At 44.3% G+C, this 20,930-nt stretch overlaps 1 protein-coding gene across 1 annotated transcript; it reads left to right on the forward strand.

The window, feature by feature from the left end:
* The first annotated feature begins 9,955 nt into the window (after window positions 1-9,955).
* On the forward strand, window positions 9,956-17,714 carry LOC146405106 (olfactory receptor 5AP2-like). The gene has a single exon (XM_085015134.1). It carries the CDS (start codon window positions 13,067-13,069, stop codon window positions 14,024-14,026), a length of 960 nt encoding a protein of 319 aa, XP_084871260.1. The 5' UTR covers window positions 9,956-13,066; the 3' UTR covers window positions 14,027-17,714.
* Window positions 17,715-20,930: the final 3,216 nt, after the last annotated feature.

A 20,930-nucleotide genomic window follows, 5' to 3' on the forward strand; every position in this document is an offset into this window, starting at 1 on the left:
TCCACACAGCCCACAGATGCACCTCCATTTCTCTATCTGTGTTTAATTTACAGTCAGCACTTTGTTATCAGCATCTGTGGGGAGAGAGCAGTTACACAGACATTCCAAACATAATTCATGTTGTCTCGAAACTCACAAGGTAATTTGTTTTTATAGCAGATATTCCTTCTAATCATGTTTTCCTCAAGCTAACACTAAGATAAATTTGAACTTTCTAAATTCTCACCCAGTGATGGCAGGGTAAAAAACCCCAGAAAAAGCATTAGAATGACAGTAGGTTGAAAAGTAAAGGCTATGTGGATACTGGAAAGTTGGCCACACAACCATGTCCTCAGGATCTGTATTAATCTACTAGGGCTGCCCTAACAAAACACCACAGACTAGTGGCTTCAACCACAGGAAGTTACTTTCTCACTGTTTTGGAGGCTAGATGTCTAAAATCCTGGTGCCATCAGTTGTTTCTGGTGAAGCCTCTCTTCCTGACTTGTGGACAGCAGCTTTTTGCTGTCCACATATGACCTCTTCTCTGTCTGCACACACAAAAAGCAAGAGAGACCTGATGTCTCGTCCTCTTCTTATAAAAACATCATTGCTAGGTCACAGATGTGGCTCAGATCTGGCATTGCTGCGGCTGTGGTGTAAGCCAGCAGCTGCAGCTCTGATTCAACCCCTAGCCTGGAAACTTCCATGTGTCATGGGTGCAGCCCTAAAAAGACAAAAAAAAAAAAAAATCGTATTGGATGGACCCCTGACCCTTATGACTTCATCCAACCTGAATTACCTCCCTAAGAATACTACCCCCCCCCCAAATAGTCACACTGAGGGTAAAGACTTCAGTATCTGATATGGGGAGGCACACAATTCAGTCCTTACAGACCCTAAATTTAAAAATTAACACAAGTCAGAAGAAGATGAAGGATGGGAGTTCCCATTGTGGCTCAGTGGTAAGGAACTGGACTAGTATTCATGGAGATGCAGGTTCAATCCCTGGCCCTGCTCAGTGGGTTAAGGACCTGGTGTTGCTGTGAGCTGCAGTGTAGGTTGCAGAGGCGGCTTGGACCTGGCATTTCTGTGGCTGTGGAGGAGGCCAGAGCTACAGCTCCAATCAGACTCCTAATCTGCAAACTTCCATATGCCATGGGTACAGCCCTAAAAAGACAAAAACAAAAAAAAAATTGTAGCTACTATTATTATTTATGGATTCCTATGTGAAGTAAAATATAGAAATATAGACTCACTAAGAAAAAGTATTCAAAACTTGGAAATAATGGGAAAATGTGAGCAGCATGTTCTTTCACTGTCATTCTGGGGCATTATCTAACATGCTCACTCAAGGATTTATGTAGGAAAATAAATCTGGTTTGACTCACTGTTTACTATTGATTAAAAGTTTCAGACTTAGTAAAGTTACGTTAATTTATAGATTTTTTAACCTGTAGAAATTCAAATGATATCTTATAGATAAAATAGCCCCAAAGTTTATAGTTCATTGCCATATAGCACAAGAATCACTTGGATATGTAGCTCAACTACCTTCCTCTAATTCTCTTTATTAAGTTAATAAATTTTATTAATTTTATTAAGTTCATTGCCTAAAGATACTCATTCCCTCAAATGCTTTTTGAACCAGCCTTAACATCCTGCAGTTTTCCTCACTGATAAATTGGATTAACTCTTTGATGTGTGTTTCTTTTATATTTGTATGAGTCGGTTTTTTTTTTTTTGTCTTTTTTGTTGTTGTTGTTGTTGTTATTGTTGTTGTTGTTGTTGTTGCTATTTCTTGGGCCGCTCCCACGGCATATGGAGGTTCCCAGGCTAGGGGTTGAATCGGAGCTGTAGCCACCGGCCTATGCCAGAGCCACAGCAACGCGGGATCCGAGCCGCGTCTGCAACCTACACCACAGCTCACGGCAACGCCGGATCGTTAACCCACTGAGCAAGGGCAGGGACCGAACTCGCAACCTCATTGTTCCTAGTCGGATTCGTTAACCACTGCGCCACGACAGGAACTCCGGTTTTTTTTTTAATTATGCTTTCATAGACTAAGGATATAAGCCAAATTTATGATAATGGTTGTCTCTAAGGAGGGAGAAGCATTGGACTGGGGTAGAACACATGTGTATTTCAATGACCTTTAATGTGTTATTTCTCTGATTTAAAAAAAAAGATCTGAAGCATTTATAGCAAAAACATTTACAGTTATTAAGCCAAAGTGGTGGACAGATGATATTATATTAGTCTTTGTATTTTCAATATAAAAAAAAATGTTTCCAAAAAGTGAAGCACTAAAATACCAAAGGATCTTTTGGGGCAAGATAAAAAGTTCTGTACATTAATCTCATTAATTGCAAATTATTGACCAAACACCATTTAAGGATGAAGGCACTGTCTAAAGATTTGTAGACTGGGACCCAGAAGACATGAGTTAAAGTTTTGAGTACAAAACTAATTAGCTGACTGACCTTGGGTAGGACACTTCCTTTATTTGAGTATCAGTTTTATTTTCTTTAAGATAAGTACTGAAGGAGTTCCTGCTGTGATGCAGTGGGTTAATGATCTGGCTTGTCTCTGTGAAGGCGTGGGTTTGATTTCCAGCACAGTGGGTTAAGGATCTGTCGTTGCTTCAGCTGTGCGGTAGGTTGCAGCTCCAGCTTGGATTCAGTCTCTGGCCTGGGAACTTCCACATGCTGAGGGGGCAGCTGAAAAAGAAAAAAAAAAATAGATAAATACTGAAAAACATGGTGCATTCCACTCTACTTATGAATTTTGAACTATAAACTAAATGAGAAGAACTGCAAGAAAGGTTTAATTTTTCTGTGATGCTTTGGTACTTTTTTTTGTCTTTTTTTTTTGCCTTTTCGTGAGCCACTCCCGAGGCATATGGAGGTTCCCAGGCTAGGGGTCTCATCGGAGCCGTAGCCACCGGCCTACACCACAGCTCACAGCAACGCTGGATCCTTAACCCACTGAGCAAGGCCAGGAATCGAACCCGCAACCTCATGGTTCCTAGTCGGATTCGTTAACCACTGCACCACGACGGGAACTCCCTTTGGTGCTTTTTAAAATTAACATTCATATGCTCTCCCATGTCTATTGCAGCATCATTCATGATAGCCACGATATGGAAACTACCTGAATGCCCATCACTGGATGAACAGACAAAGAAGATATAGCATACATATAATATCACTTGTGAGGAGTTCCCGTCGTGGCGCAGTGGTTAACGAATCCGACTAGGAACCATGAGGATGCGGGTTCGGTCCCTGCCCTTGCTCAGTGGGTTAACGATCCGGCGTTGCCGTGAGCTGTGGTGTAGGTTGCAGACGCGGCTCGGATCCCGCGTTGCTGTGGCTCTGGCGTAGGCCGGTGGCTACAGCTCCGATTCAACCCCTAGCCTGGGAACCTCCATATGCCGTGGGAGCGGCCCAAGAAATAGCAACAACAACAACAAAAAGACAAAAAGACAAAAGACAAAAAATAATAATAATAATAATAATAATATCACTTGTGAACTTATCATCTATGAAACAGAAACAGAGTCACGGTCATAGAGAATAGACTTATGGTTTCCAAAGGGGAAGGAGGATAGGGGAGGGATGGATTGGGAGTTCGGGTTTAGTAGATGCAAACTATTACATATAGAAGGAATAAACAACAATGTCTTAACTGTACAGCCCAAGGAACTATATTCAATACCCGTGATAAACCATAATGGAAAAGAATATGAAAAAGAACTTGTATGAATGATATAAGTACACACACACACCTGAACCTCTTTGCTGTACAGCAGGAATTAACACAACATTGTAAATCAACTACACTTCAATAAATTTTTTTTTAAAAACAAGATACAGTATACAGGTATAGCTATAGATAGATATACATGTGGTATATATTATGGAATGTTCTTCAACCATGAGAAAGGACATTCTGCCATTTGTAGCAACATGGATGGACCTTGAGGACATTAAACAAAGTGAGAGAAATCAGAGGCAAACCATGTGACATCACTTACATGTGGAACCTAAAAAAGACAAACTCAGAGTTCCCTTGTGGCGAAGCAGGTTAGGGACCTGCCATGGTCACTGCAGTGGCTGAGGTCTCTGCTACCACACTGGTTCTTTCCCTGGTCTGGGAACCTCCACGTGCCACAGGCTCAGACAAAAATAAAGTAAAATTTAAAGATTAATTAATTATTTAAAAGACAAACATAAAAACAGAGTAAAATTGTGGTTACAGGGAGCTAGGGAATGCGAGGATAGGAGAAATGTTAAGAGCACAATTTGTATGAAGTCGTAATTAGAGGTTAAAGCTCCACTAATGTGCAATATAGTGAATATAGACAACAATATTGTATTATAATCCTCAAGCTTGCTAAGGGACTTCATCTTTTTTCAGTCTTTTTTTTTTTTTATTAAAGTATAGTTGATTTAAAATGTTGGCGTTCCTGTCGTGGTGCAGTGGTTAACAAATCCGACTAGGAACCATGAGGTTGTGGGTTTGATCCCTAGCCTTGCTCAGTGGGTTAACAATCCAGCATTGCCGTGAGCTATGGTGTAGGTCGCAGATGCAGCTTGGATCCTGCGTTGCTGAGGCTGTGGTGTAGGCTACAGCTCCGATTCCACCCCTAGCCTGAGAACCTCCATATGCCGTGGGGGGTGGCCTCGGAAAAGACAAAAAAAAAAAATCTTGTGCCAATTTCTGCTATATGGCACAGTGACTCAGTCATATATATATACACATATATAATTTTCCACTATGGTCTGTCCCAGGAGATTAGATACATTTCACTATGCCGTACAGTAGGACCTTGTTGTCTATCCGTTCTAAATATACTAGATTGCATCTCTTAACCCCCAAATCACAGTCTATCCCACTCACTTTCCCCTCCCCCTTGGCAACCACAAGTCTGTCCCAAGTTAGGGGTCTAATCGGAGCTGCAGCTGCTCGCCACAGCCACAACACCAGACCCAAGCTGCATCTGTGACCTACACCACAGCTCATGGCAACACAGGATCCTTGACCCAACGGAGTGAGACCAGGGATCGAGCCCATGTCCTCATGGATACTAGTTGGGTTCTTTCCACTGCACCACAGTGGGAACTCCTTTCTGCCCATTTGACAGTTGAGAAATAGAAAGTAAGTCCTAGAGCTCTATTAATATAGAGAATAGTGAATATAGACAACAATATTGTATTATAATCATCAATCTTACTGAGACTACATCTTAATTATTCCAACCACTAAAAATAATTGTGTAAAAAAAAAAAAAAAATCCTGCTGAATAGCATTGAGAACTATGTCTAGCTACTCATGTCGCAACAGAAGAAAGGGTGGGAGAAAAAACTGTAACTGCAATGTATACATCTAAGGATGACCTGACCCCCTTGCTGTACAGTGGGAAAATAATTAAAAAAAAAATTGTGTGACCTGATAGAGATGCTCTTGATCACTATAATGGCAATCATCCTATGATATATAAATGTATCAAATTAATATACTGTACACCTTCGATTTCCACAATGTAACATGTCAAATATGTTTCAATTTAAAGAATAAAATATTATTAAAAGTTTCAGGAGTTCTGGTTGTGGTGCAGTGATTAACGAATCCAACTAGGAACCATGAGGTTGCGGGTTCGATCCCTGGCCTTGCTCAATGGGTTAAGGACTCGGCATTGCTGTGAGCTGTGGTGTAGGTTGCAGATGTGGCTCAGATCCCATGTTGCTGTGGGATTCGAACTGTAGCTTGGGAATCTCCATATGCCATGAGAGCGACCCTAGAAAAGACAAAAAAAAAGTTTCAGGAGTTGCTCAGCGGAAATGAATCTGACTAGTATCCATGAGGACGCAGATTCAATCCCTGGCCTCACTCAGTGGGTTAAGGATCCAGTGCTGCTGTGAGTTGTGGTGCAGGTCACAGGATGCAGCTCAGAACTGGTGTTGCAGTGGCTGTGGTGTAGGCCAGCGGCTGCAGCTCTTATTTGACCCCTAGCCTGATAATCTCCATATGCCGCAGGTGTGGCTCTAAAAAGAAAAAAAAAAAAAAAAAAAAAGCTTCAAACATGTACAAAGCAGACAGCAGGATAAATTAATTACCATTTACATATCATCCAACTTCAACAATTAATAATTTATCCTCACCAATCCTCCAACCCAGACTTATTTTATCTTTATTAATATTATTTATTTTATTTTCCTAATGTATTTTAATATAATTTTAAAGTTCAATCTATGTGCCCTTTAGAGTCACCAATTATTTATATTTTGCCCCATATAAATATATATGTACATAATATATATATAAAATAGTCATATATATATAATTTTTTCTGGACCATTTATCACTAAATACTTCAGTAAGTAGTTCCTAAGAATAGGTCCCTTTTGTGCGCGTGCCTGCGCGTGCGTGCGTGCATGTGTGCATGTGTCTTTTTGTCTTTTTCTAGGGCCACACCCTCAGCATATGGAGGTTCCCAGGCTAGGGGCCTAATTGGAGCTGTAGCCGAGGGCCTACACCAGAGCCACAGCAATGCCAGCTCCGAGCCGCATCTGCGACCTACACCACAGCTCTCAGCAATGCCAGACCTTAACTCACTGAGCAAGGCCAGGGATCGAACCTGCTGCAATCTCATGGTTCCTAGTCGGATTCATTAACCACTGAGCCATGACGAGAATTCCAATAGGTCACTTTCTTATGTAGACAGTATAGATATCACTACTGGGACATTTTAGGTAGTTCCCACCATGGCTCAGCAGTAACAAACCCAACTAGTATCCACGAGGTTTCGGGTTCAATCCGAGGCCCCCCTCAGTGGGTTAAGGGTCCGGCATTACCATGAGCTGCAGTGTAGTTTGCAGACGAGGCTCGGCTCTGACGTTGATGTGCCTGTGAGTAGGCCAGCAGCTGCAGCTCTGATTCGTCCCTTAGTCTGGGACCTTCCATGTGCCATGAGTGCAGCCCTTAAAAAAAAAAAAAAAAAAAAAAAAAAAAAACTGGGACATTTTACAGTGATAAACTACTATTATCTAACCCTCCTGTTCAGATCTTATCAACTCTCTCCTTGATGTCCTTTAGATTTGTATTTTTCCATATGCACCCACCCAGATGATTTTAAAGAAAATCCTGATGTCCTATCATTTCCTGAACCTTATCTTTTTTTTTTTTTTCTTTTCTTTTCTTTTTAGGACCTGCAGCATAGGGAAGTTCCCAGGCTAGGGATCCAATCAGAGCTGCAGCTGCCAGCCCCTACGACAGCCACAGCAACACCAAATCCAAGCCACTTCTGCAACATACACCGTAGTTTTCTGCAACACTGAATCTTTAACCCACTGAGCAAGGCCAGGATTTGAACCCGCATCTTCATGGACACTAGTTGGGTTCCTAACTCTGGTCCACAATGGGAACTCCTCTTATACTTTATCTTAATGACCAAATAGGTACTTTTTTTTTTTCGGTCTCACCAACAGCATTTGGAAGTTCCCAGGCCAGGTATTGAACACACGCCACAGCAATAAACTGAGCCGCTGCAGTGACAGCTCAAGATCCTTAACCCATTGCATCACAGGGAACTCCCCCCAGTGCCATCACCTCTCAGCTGAGAGCCCACTGAGCCAGAGCCTCTGTAATGCCCTTCAGCTCAATCATCACCATTCATAGACTCACAACCACCCCCGCTCCAGAAGCCTCAGCTGAGCCAGCAAAGGACAGTCACGGGAGAGTTGGGCCAGCTGACAAACAGATAACGAGGAAGCCACGTCCCCACCCCACAAAGCACACTCAGAGTCAGAACGAGGCTGGGAAAAGCCACAACTGGGAGATGATCAGTGGGCCTTTATAAACACAGTCCTGGTAACAGGTCCCTTGGCTCCTCCTTATGCCCATCGGCATTTCCGGTGCTTAGAAGTTAGCTTCACTTCTGAACATATCATTTTTTTAAATTGCCAACATAAATAAGCTCCCCATGCCGTTAACAAGGCCCCAAGCGCCTCCTCGGATGAGTCCCTGGTGGCTGAAGTGCCAGGAGCGCTTCCAGCAGAGGGTCAGGCTCCAGAATCCCTGCCCCACGTGCCCCAACCTCCCTCAGGGCCCCACCACAGCTGGGACACAGAAACAGCAGGAAAAGGAACTCAGCACCCCCGCCCCACGACCTTCCCAGACACACCCTTCAGGGGCACCAGGGTCTCCAGCCTGTCTCACCAGTGCCAGGGCCCAGGACACGTCCTCCATGTCCAGCAAAGGACCCCTGGGTCATTGAATCAGAACAACGGAGTGAGGTATCCCCCAGGTTCCTGCAAGGGCCCAAGGGGCCAAGAGAACCTCTCTGCATCCAGACCCAGAATCCAGGAGACAGGAGACAGGAGACAGGAGGGCTGCTACCTGCTCCTGCTGAGTCTTCCTGCTGGCAAGATGGAGCCATAAGCCCCACCTCTCAAGAGACCCCACCCTCCCTCTGCTCAAGACTAAAGCCAGGGAGCCAGTGACCCAAATCCCCGAGGCCTGAACCTTCCAGGGCCCAGGAGAAGATAAGCAGTGGTGTCACCTGCATATCTTGGAAACCTCCCCAGGGCTCTGAGCCGCCAAAGCCACCTGGGGACCATAAGAGCACAGAGCTGGCTTTACAAACTCTGGCAGGAGCAAGCTGCCCCCACAGCTTCAGTCCTGAGTGCCACGCTCTCTTGGCCTGAGCTGCGTGCCTTGTCATCGGATCTGGATGTGTGGCCCCTCAGCAGAAACCCCTCTAAGGAGGAGAACCTACCAGACACAGGCTAGAGTGAAAGTGAGTCTCAGAATCACCCCCACATGGCTGTGGGGAGGATCTGGGGTCCCCACAGGAGCAGTGTCAGGCTGGAGAGCACCATCTGTTGAGGTGGGTATTTGTCTATCAGAAATTCTTCCGAGTTCCACCAGAGCTGACTCAGCTGAGGCTGCCTGTCCTCTTCTCTCTCTCCCCCCAAATCTGCACCTACCCCACCCCCTCCTCTGCCAGCCTTTAAGCATTTCCTGAGATCCCACTGCCTTCAGGGGTCCCAGGCAATCTCTCCAGCTCCTTGCCCCCACCACCTGCTCATAATCTAACTTGTGATGGGTTGAAAGTTATTGTACATCAAGCATCTACCCTGTGCCAGAAGTTTGCCAAGTACCTTGACAAACCTTGTCTTCCAGTCCTCACAGAAACTAAGGAAACCAAAGCTCAAACGGCTTGAGTTACCCTGCCAGGTCTCCTGACTCTTTCCAAAGCCCTTTGTGCCCAGTCAATGTTTACCAAGGGGATCAGCTCTCACGTCCAGGCTGATACACCTCCCCATCTCCTCCACCAAGCCCCACCTGCCTCCTTTTTCAAGGCCCAGCCCCTTCCCTCCTCTTGCTAAAGCCCTCACAGTTCACTCCAGTGGGCTCCTACTGCAAGTGGGCACCACCCAACTCCACCCCTGTGTCCTGGGAAGGAGTTTGTCTCTTAACAAAGTTGCAAGATTCGAAATGGCCCAAGCCATGCTTCATGCTATTTTGAACAGTAGTTGTTTAAATATTTCCAACCACTGTAATTGTTTAAATACTTTTGAACAACCACAGTTGCTCCAAATGCTTTTTGTGTAAGGGTAGTTATTCAATATTTGCGGTTCACTTGATACAAAACTTAAAGCAGCCTCTGTTTTCAGAAGTTACAGTGTGATAAGGAAACAAAACAACCAGGTGGAGGGACAGAAAGACTTGGAAACCTTGACAAAGCCCTTTTAACAATTCTAAATACCTTTGTGTGAGTAAAATTCAACAGCCTGATTACAAGAGCATACAAAAATAAATAGATAAATTCAGTTAAGTGAAGGCTGTCTAGAAGGGCTGAGGGATGGCTTTGCAGTCTTCATGGAGAAAATCTGGAGGTGCTTTACTATCTCACAACCTCAGAATACATCTGCAAGGCTGTTGATCAAGGTCAACACAATTGCGATTTTTTTTTTTTTTTTTTTTTTTTTTTTGCTTTTGTCTTTCCATATTCCCTCAGCATATGGAAGTTCCCAGCCTAGGGGTCTAATCAGAGCTGGAGCTGCCGGCCTACGCCACAACCACACCAATGCCAGACCCGAGCCGTGTCTGAGCTACACCACAGCTCACGGCAACGCTGGATCCTTAACCCACTGAGTGAGGCCAGGGATCGAACCCACAACCTCATGGTTCCTCGGCAGATTCGTTTCCACTGCTCCATGATGGGAACTCCAAACAATTGAGAATTACTGATAGCTGTGCCTCTGAAGGAATCAAGTGTTCATCTGTGAACTGGGATGGGAGTCGTAGATTCAGAGAGAATGCAGTTAGTCTAGTCCAGGGGCAGATAGAGAGAAAGGGGATTTGGGGGAGAAAGAAACCTCATTTACTGGAAAGCAGGATCAACGAGCTCAGCCTACTACAATGCTGAATGTAATTGTGAGTGTCTGGTGTGTGTGTGTGTGTGTGTGTGTGTGTGTGTGTGTGTGTGTGTGTGTGTTACAATCTCTTTATCCATTCATCCATCAAAGGACACAGATTGTTTCCATATGTTGACTATTGTGAATAATAATACAGAGATGAGAGTTCCCATCCTGGCTCAGTGGTTAATGAATCTGACTAGCATCCATGAGGACCCAGGTTCGATCCCCGGCCCTGCTCAATGGGTTAAGGGTCCAGCCATGATGTGAGCTGTGGTGTAGGTCACAGATCCAGCTCAGATCCTGCATTGCTGTCGCTGTGGTGTAGGCCGGCAGCTACAGCTCCGATTTGACCCCTAGCCTGAGAACCTCCATATGCCATGGGTGCAGCCCTAAAAAGCAATAATAATAATAATAACACAGGGATGAACATAGAGTGTGGATGTCTCTTTAAAGGCAGCAATATTGTTTCCTTTGGCTTTATACCCAGCCACATGGGTTGCTCCAAATTACATTCCCACCCGCAGTGCAAGAGTTTCCTTTGCTCCACACGCGCTCCACCCTTTGCCTTTCCTGACATTTTGGTGTGGATGTTGACCGCCTCCATGGCCTGCAGAAGTTTCCAGGCCAAAGATCAAATCCATGCCGCAGAAGTAACAGTGCTGGATCCTTAACCCACAGATCCACCGGGGAACTCTGTTGTAGACTTTTTCATGATAGCCATTCTGACCAGAGTGAGGTGGTACTTCACTGTAGTTTTGATTTGCATTTCTCTGGTAATTAGCAAGGTTGGGCATCCTTTCACCTGCCTGGCAGCCATCTGAATGTCTTCTTTGGAGAAATGGCCCTTTAGGGCTTCTGCACCTTTTTTGTTTAAATCATTTTTATTTATTTATTTATTTTGGTCAAGCCTGTACATGGGGAGGTTCCAGGGCCAGGGATTGAACCCAAGCCACAGCTGTGACCTGACACAGTGCAGTGATAACAAACAATACTTAACCTCCTAAATCAGCAGGGAACTCCTAAAAATAATATTTGAAGATTCATCAGGTTGTCATTCTTAGCATTAACTAAGAAAGGTCTCATTGAATTAAATAACATTACTTTAACAAAACTCCTTATATGCTCATCTATTCATTTTTATTAATATGGTTTCTCAAAGATTTTTACTTCATGTACGAAATATTTGCCAACAATCACTGCTAGGTCTAGCCAAGGACCTTAAATAGATCCTGAGAGCTGGACAGACTCATGTGGATTCTCTGTGTGGGGCCAGGCTACACTACATACAAAGATCCATACCCAGGCAGGAAGCACAGAGAAGATGCCCTCACTCACTGTCTGAGTGACAGGACCAGGTGTGACCTCAGATAGCTTCCATGCCAAACCTTGACTTTCCCAGGGAAGGATCAGAGGCCCAGGGACAGGAGAATCACCCAAGCTAAGAGAGCTCATGGGCAGCAGAGCCAGAACTAGAAAGCAGGTCTCCACCTGTCAGTTCAGTGTCCTTCCTGCCACAGCCTGTACCTCTTACAACAGGTGGGAACAAAGCCTGTTTGTTTGGGGCTGGGGAGGGCTCTTCTAGGTTCTTCTGCAAAGTGACAATACAATTCCTCCTTCTCCTCTATACACACTGCTTGGCACAGATGAAGAGGTTGGGGAGGTTTTCCCAGGGATGATAATAGCATGTAACCCAAACTCTCAACCAGGAGGGAACGGAGATGCTGAAGGGAGGAAAGAAAGGACTCTGGGCACTTCCAGCCCTCCTGAGGAGAAGCACCTTGGAGGAGAGTCAAGGAAGCACCGAAACACCCTTTCTGAGCTCATGGTCTCCCGGGTGACATGGAACTCAATGGATTCTCCGAGGACAAACCGGTTATGACACAGAGGAGGGGGACCCTGAGGATGTTTACGTGCAAGACAGGATGAAGAGTGATACCGGCTGCAATGGGGATGAGCCTTGAAAATGCGAAGCAGGACAAGCCGGGCACCAAAGTTCCTATGTTTTTGAGTCCATTTATATGAACGGTCCAGAAGAGGCAACTCTAAAGAGACAGGGTTGCCAAGGGCTGGGGGAAGGGGAGCGTGGGAAGTGACTGCTCATGAGCATGGAGTGTCTCTTTCAGATAATGAAAATGCCCCAGAATTAAACAGTGGGGATGGGTGCGCGACATTATGAGGGACATACGAGCACTGAATCGTACCATTTAGAATGGTGACTTTTATGCTATGTGAACTCTTCCTTGATGTTTAAAAGGACAGAAGGAAATAACTGTCAAAGGGCATCAGGAACATATTTACTCACAGAGGCACAAGAGATTGGGGAAGAGGCCTCACAATTACTGATCACCTACTGAGTCCCCGACCTTCAGAGGTCTTGTCATTTAGGACACACAGCGAGCCTGAGAAGTAGGCATGTTTTCCCCATTTCATACAAGATAAAACTAAGGGTCAAGGATAGAGAACTGGTGAGTGCCATCGTCAGAACTAAGCCTTGCATCTGCCTGGCTTCACAGCCAGGTCCTCTGCACTGTGGCAGGATGCTTCCCACTGGCTTCTCGTAGAAGAAGCCTTGCACCTGCTCTTCCCCCTCACTGTACCTTGCACAGGTGGGCATGCTCAAGCAATACTGTCTGAGTGATTAGCCATTGTCACCTCTGCAGATGGCTCCTGGAGACCCGGCCCGTGCCAGTGGCAACGACACCCCAGTCACCCAGTTCATCTTGCTGGGGTTCTCCAAGTATCCAGACCTCCAGGGGCTTTTCTTTGGAGGCTTCCTGCTCATCTACGCCGTGACAGTGGTGGGCAACCTGGGAATGATGGCACTCATCTTCACAGACTCCCGCCTCCACAGCCCCATGTACTTCTTTCTCAGTGTCCTCTCTTTTCTTGATATCTGTTACTCTTCTGTGGTCACACCCAAGCTGTTGGCCGATCTTCTGGTCTCGGACAAGTCCATCTCTTTCGCGGGCTGTGTGGTCCAGATGACCTTCTTTGTGATGCATGCGACCGCAGAGAGCTTCCTCCTGGCCTCCATGGCCTGTGACCGCTACATGGCCATCTGCCGACCCCTCCATTATGGCTCCATCATGACCAAGGAAACCTGTCTCCAGCTAGTGGCTGCTTCCTATGCATTTGGTGGAGCTAACTCTGCTATTCAGACAGGGAATGTCTTCTCTCTGCCTTTCTGTGGGCCTAACCAGGTGGCACACTTCTTCTGTGACATCCAACCCCTCCTCCGCCTGGCTTGTGCCAACACAGCCGTGGCAGGAGTGGTCCTCTATATCTTCTCTGCTCTGGTTACATTTCTGCCGGCTGCCCTCATCCTCACCTCCTACAGCTCAGTCTTGGCGGCCATTGGGAGGATGCGCTCAGCAGCTGGGAGGGAGAAGGCCCTCTCTACCTGTGCCTCCCACTTCCTGGCCATTGCCCTCTTCTATAGCACTGTCATTTTCACCTATGTCCAACCGCATGGGTCCACGAATGATGCCAGTGGCCAAGTCGTGTCTGTCTTCTACACCATCATAACCCCCATGCTCAACCCCTTCATCTACAGCCTCCGCAACAAGGAGGTGAAGGATGCCCTGCAGAGGAAGCTCCGCATCAAGCTCTTTCCCTGCTGAGCCCTGCAACGTTGTTGAAATAGGGAGGCATAGAACCTTCCAAATCATATTATGAATTGACTTGCTAGGAGCAGCCCTGGTTTTGAAGGAGGAGGAATAAGTAAGAAAGAAGCAATAAATATCATACTTCATACAGAGCTTTGCCGTTTTTAAAGCATCTTCATATCCATTATCATATTGATTCTTCGCCATTGCATGTGAGGCAGCCATTGTAATGATGATTTCATTTAGCAAATGAAGGATCCAAGACTCAGTAAAAAAAAAAAAAAAGTTGACTACATAAAGTAGTTACTGAGAGCATGCAAATTCAGCATCAGGATTTCCTCACCAAAACCAGAGATATTACAGTAACTCCCGGGACAGAAGTTATGTATTTTATTGGCATCATAACTCATCATAACTCCCAAGAAACATCAGACAAGGGGCAGCACAAGCCTTCCAGTTTTGCCACTGATTTAGTGAAGTGGGGGTAGGCTACAGTGACTCAATTCTTTCTTCTTGTTCCAAAAAGAAAGAAGACCAGGATAGAAGTGTCCTTATTTCTTACTGCTGCAGCATTTTGCTGAGCTGTCTCACTAAATAAAACCTCAGGATCAAGAGAGACTTTTCTTCATACATCTGTTTTCTAGCCTGATGTAGGTACATGTCTCTTAATTCTCAAGGGTCGGGGTAGGGGTGTGTGTGTGATATTTAGGCAGATAGAGCATTATATAGAACACTCAGCTTTAGGAGACGGATTCCAAAAAAATTGTATTTGGCCTGAACATCCTAAATAAACATGGAATACAGAATACAGATTTTAGAAAGTCACACAAATGAAGAAGCTGAACTTGACCTAATTTGGTGGTGAATGTGGCGCTGGAAGGCATGCTCTTAAACTAATGCAGTCTTAAGATGAACTGAGTTGGCTTCAGCCAGAGATTTTTAGATCTTTTAAAAGTCTTTGAGGAGTTCCCCTTGTGGCTCAGCGGGTTACAAATCCAACTAGTATCCATGAGGATGAGGGTGTGATCCTGGCCTCCCTCCGTGGGTTAAGGTCCAGTGTTGCAGTGAGTTGTGGTGTAGGTCACAGACACAGCTCGGATCCCATATTGTTGTTGCTGTGGTGTAGGCAGGCAGCTGCAGCTCCAATTCAACCCCTAGCCTGGGAACTTCCATATGCAGCAAATTTGGCCCTAAAAAGAAAAAAAAAAAAAAAACCCTTTTTTTCAAATAACATCTTCTCTTAAAGGTGTTAATCTAAATTTAGAAAATCTCATCTACAAACAGGTTTATCACAGCATCATTTTTGAAAACAAAAAGTCAGTAGAAACAGAAATGTTCAAAGGAGGAAAAGAATTAAATGGTTCACTCCGCCAGATGGATTATGATGTAACCACTAAATGGTATGCTTGCTTATGAAGACTACACAATAACACGGAAAACAGCAGGCCAGAACATCCAGACTGTGATTGCAACAGTGTGATAAAAATTAGTGGCAGAAAACCTGGGAAGAACACACAGAAATGTAACGATGGTTGTAGTACAATGTACCACAATAGGAAAAGGTTTTTCTATTTTTCTCAAACGTTTTCCAAAACTACTTTGAATGAACATTGTTCGATTTTGACCATTTCTTCTGAAAATGAATAATTTAAAAATTCCTTTCACAAAGCTAAGGGTAAACATTTCTTTCTTTTGTCTTTTCTCATTAAGCAAATATTTGCTAAATTCCTCCTATGGGCCACATTCCTTGAACTAATAAACCAAGTTTTTAATTGAGGTAAAACTGGAACATTGTGGTGAAGACACTTGGGAAAAAGTCATCGAATTCACTCACCTGTACACATATTTCTGAGGCAATAAGTACAACACGGTGTGGGAGGCCCCACCTAGATTCATAGTCAGAACATGTGTTAGTCACACAGCTTCTGCTACAGTAACCAATGAAGCCCACAGTGTCAGTCGGTCAACACCAACAAAGGCTTCTACCCATGCTAACCCGGAGACAGAGTCTCCAGGGCAACCTCTATCCCTCCATCAGTATCTGGACCCCTTTCTTCTTGCCATGCCACCACCTCAACCTTGGAGTCCCCCCAAGACCTTGATGGTGGAGGAAACGGTCAGGAAGATCAAGCAGATGGCTTTTAATTACCTGGCCTGAGGTTGGTTCCCATCACTTCAACCCACACACCTGAGATAGCCTAAAACCAGTCTATGGGTCAACCTAACTTGCAATGGAGACTGGGGAATGCGGCCTTTTTAAAATCCAGAGATAGGAACACTAAGTGAGATTTATTACACACATAGCTTTGCCTCTGTCCTGGTCAAATGGACCATTGATTATACCATCATCTATATGGAGTTCTAAAATATCACAGATTAAATCTGAAATAAGCCACTAGTTAACTCACATTTCTGCATATTGAGGTCAATGATATTTTTGGGTGGAAATTTTAAAACGTCCTTTGCTGGGCTAAATATTTTTTGAACCACACACTTAAGTTGATGGTACCAACACGAGCAGTAAAACCAACTCTGAGTCCAGCAAGTTGACAGTTGCCTGAAATGGGAGGTCATAGGTCCCTTGAATCCTAAAACTAAATAATGCACAACGCAGTAGTATTTACTAAGAGGGACCTTATCTAAACTGAACCCTGTAATGTATTACCCGAGAGCTGGAACACAAACACCTACAATCCTCAAGAGAGACTAGGAAATCACAGAAGGAAAGCATTTTGAAAACATCCGTCTCAGAAAACAAAACAAACAAAAAATGCAACTTAAATGTGCACATGATATGGCTCTACTATACAATTTTAAATTAATATACAATCAGGGAGCTCCCATCCTGTCTCAATGGAAACGAATCTGACCAGTATCCATGAGGACGCAGGTTCGATCCCCGGCCTCACTCAGTGGGTTAAGGATCTGGCATTGCTGTGAGCTGTGGTGTGGAGGGGCAGACAAGGCTCGGATCTGACATTGCTGTGGCTGTGGCTGTGGTGTAGGCTGGCAGCTGCAGCTCTAATTTGACCCCTAGCCTGGCAACTTCCTTATGCCGCAGGTGTGGCCCTAAAAAGACCAAAAAATAATAAACATTTTTAAAGATTTTTAAAATAAAATATACGGAGTTCCTGACTTGGCTCAGCGGAAACGAATCCGACTAGGAACCATGAGGTTGCAGGTTTGATCCCTGGCCTCACTCAGTGGGTTAAGGATCCAGCGTTACTGAGAGCTGTGGTGTAGGTCACAGAAGCAGCTGGGATCCCGCATTGCTGTGGCTGTGGTTTAGACTGGCAGCTGTAGCTCTGATGCTACCCCGAGCCTGGGTACCTCCATATGCCACAGGTGTGGCCCTAAAAACGTAAGTAAATAAATAAAATATAGTTTGAATAAAGTTTTTTACTACTTTAAGTATAAACATGAAAACAAAGATAAACATGCAGATCACAGTGGGGACAAAGAACTGAAACTAAACCCAGCTATTTAGACTCAAAATCCAAAGCAATTTCCACTCTTCCATGTCTTTGCCAACAGTAGTAAATAAACTGTCTCTAAGAAGTTGATCCATTTCCAATTAATGCTGCAACTGAATAGGCCAAAGGCCAGAATTAAAAGAGAAAACTGTTCGAAGTTTTGACGACTTGAACATGTTTATTTATATATTCTGGGATGGGGTAGGAAAGGTTTTTGTATTCGGATAATCCTTGCCTCTCCTGGAAATGCTTTCCTGGAAATGCTTTGGAAAGTGGAATGCCTGAAATTGGGACTTTGTTCTTACATGCTTTATATGTTTGGGAGGAAAGGAGGGAGGGAAGGGATACAATTCAGAGAGCAAGCAGAATCATAGAGTCACAAATAGGATAGAAACGCTTAATTCGATTTCATATCTGAATGTTATGCACTGTGTACATGAATATTTAAATTAGTAACAACGGATTCCATTTTAAATGCTGGAAGGCAAATTTAATATTCTGCTGTGACTTTGTAACTTAAAAAAACCTTGTTCTCTGGGTTTATTTGAAATGATAGTTGGAAAAGAAAAGGCTTAATTTTAACTATATATAGGATATAAAGATCCGCTCATAATAATTATGAAAATGATAGAGCAGGAGGGTGTGTAACTAAGAAAAATGACTTTTCTTTTTTTTTTTTTTTTTTTTTTTTTTTGTCTTTTTGCCATTTCTTGGGCCGCTCACGCAGCATAGGGAGGTTCCCAGGCTAGGGGTCGAATTGGAGCTGTAGCCACCAGCCTATGCCAGAGCCACAGCAACATAGGATCCGAGCCACGTCTGCAACCTACACCACAGCTCACGGCAACACCGGATCCTTAACCCACTGAGCAAGGCCAGGGATCGAACCCGCAACCTCATGGTTCCTAGTCAGATTCGTTAACCCCTGAGCCACGGCGGGAACTCCAGAAAATGACTTTTCAATGCTCTGTTAGATTTGTAAAGAGAACATGTAAACACTGATGGTCTTTCCCCCTTCATGAGGAGACTGCAAGAAGCTAAATCACAGTCCAGGAGTTCCCGTCATGGCTCAGCGATAACAAACCCCACTAGCATCCATGAGGATGCCGGTTCGATCCCTGGCCTCACTTTAAGGATCTGGAAAATAATGCTCTCATAGACTAAAGGATACAACCCACATTTCTGACAATGGTTGTCTCTAAGGAGGGACAGGCATGGAGGATTTAGATGTAGAACACATGGGGATTTCATGACTTGGAATGTCTTATTTCTCTGATTTAAAAATACATTGCAAAAACATTTACGGTTATTAAGTCAAAGGGGCAGACACATGGTATTATATTAGTCTCTGTATTTTCAGTTTAAAAATAAAAATGTTCCGAAAAAGTGAAGCGGTAAAGTACTGAAGTATCTTTGGGGGCAAGATAGAAAGTTCGATGCACTCATTAATCTCAAATTATTGACCATACACCATTGAAGAGGATGAAGGCACTGTCTAAAGATTTGCAGACAAGGAGCCAGGAGACATGAGTGAAAGTTTTGAGTCCACAACTAATTTGCTGCATGACCCTGGGTAGGAAACTTCCGTTCTTTGAGCATCAGTTTTGTTTCCTGTAAGATAAACACTGAAAAGTTATGGTATATACCATTCCACTCATGCATTGTAAACTATAAACTAGGTGAAAGGAATTGCAAGAAAGTTGTGCTTTTTCTGTGATGCTTCAGTGCTCTTTACAATTAGTATGAATACCCACTCCCAGGTTTACTGCAGCATTATTCACCATAACCAAGACATGGAAACAACCCAAGTGCCCGACGCTGGATGAAATGGATCAAGATGTGGGGTATGTGTACACCCTGGACTGTTCTTCAGCCATGAGACGAGGGACATTCTGCCACCTGCAACAGTATCATGGACCTTGAGAACATTAGGCCGAGTAAGAGAAGTCAGAGAAAGACAAATACTATTTAACTTCATTTCCATGCGGAATCTAAAAAATCCAAACTCAGAGGAAAGTGGTGGTTACCAGGGACGGGGGAATGGGAAGATAGATGAGATGTTAGAGGGTACAAACTTGCATCGAATAGTAACTGAGTCCTAAAGACTTAATGCCCAGTCTACTGAATACAGACAATATGGTATTAGCCATCAATTGCTAAGAAACTAGATCTTAATTATTCCCACCACTAAAAAGAAGTGATCATTGGAGTTCCTGCCATGGCTCAGTAGTTAACGAAGCTGACTAGGAATCATGAGGCTGCGGGGTCGATCCCTGGCCTCCCTCAGTGGGTTAAGGATCCAGGAGTTGCTGAGAGCTGTGGTGTATGTAGGTCGCAGACCTGGCTCGGATCCCGCGTTGCTGTGGCTCTGGCATAGGCCTGCGGCTACAGCTCTGATTGCACCCCAAGCCTGGGAACCTCCATATGCTGCGGGTGCGGCCCTAGGAAAGACAAAAAGACCAAAAAATGAACAACAAAAAAAAGAAATGATAATTATGTGACAATGTAGGTGCCGATGATCACTTACAATGGCAATCACAATACATTTTCAAAATGTTTCAAATTTGGAGTTCCCGTTGTGGCGCAGTGGTTAACGAATCCGACTAGGAACCATGAGGTTTCGGGTTCGGTCCCTGCCCTTTCTCAGTGGGTTAACGATCCGGCGCTGCCGTGAGCTGTGGTGTAGGTTGCAGACGCGGCTCGGATCCCGCGTTGCTGTGGCTCTGGCGTAGGCCAGTGGCTACAGCTCCGATTTGACCCCTAGCCTGGGAAACTCCATATGCCGCGGGAGCGGCCCAAGAAAAGGCAAAAAGACAAAATAAATAAATAAATAAATAAAATAAAAAATAAAAGTTTTAAATAAATAAATAAATACATACATACATACATACATACATACATAAAATATTCATATATACGTAAGTACATGTATATACTTTTTTCCAAACCCTTTATCACGAACTACTTTAGTAAGTAGTTCCTAAGAATAGGTCACTTTCTTACATAGCCACTATACTTATCAAAATAAGGACATTTTACAGTGATAAACTACTGTTATGTAATTCACAGTTCACGTTCAGATCTTGTCAGTTTTCTCCAAAATGTCCTTTATTTTTTTCCCCAATGCACCCACCCAGATCCTTTCAACCCACTGTGCTGCCCTGGAGATTGAACCCACACCTCAGCAGCGACATGAGCAACTGAAGTCAGATTCTAAACACACAACAACAAAATGCGAACTCCCCACTCAGATAACTTTAAAGAAAATTTCGGTGTCTGTTTTGAGGGGAGGCACACCCACAGTATGCAGAAGTTCCCAGGCCAGGGATTGAATCCATGCCACAGCAGCCAGCTGAGCTGCTGCAGTGACAGCTCGAGACCCTTAACCCATTGCATCACGGAGAACTCCAATATACCCAATATGTTTGAGTGCTGATGCCTCTACCCTG

This window comes from Sus scrofa, chromosome 2 (genome assembly GCF_054392235.1).
Source record: "Sus scrofa isolate SSC_HxYL_T2T_F1_AM1 chromosome 2, Sscrofa_HxYL_maternal_Yorkshire_Landrace_v2.0, whole genome shotgun sequence".
Taxonomy (NCBI): Eukaryota; Metazoa; Chordata; class Mammalia; order Artiodactyla; family Suidae; genus Sus; species Sus scrofa.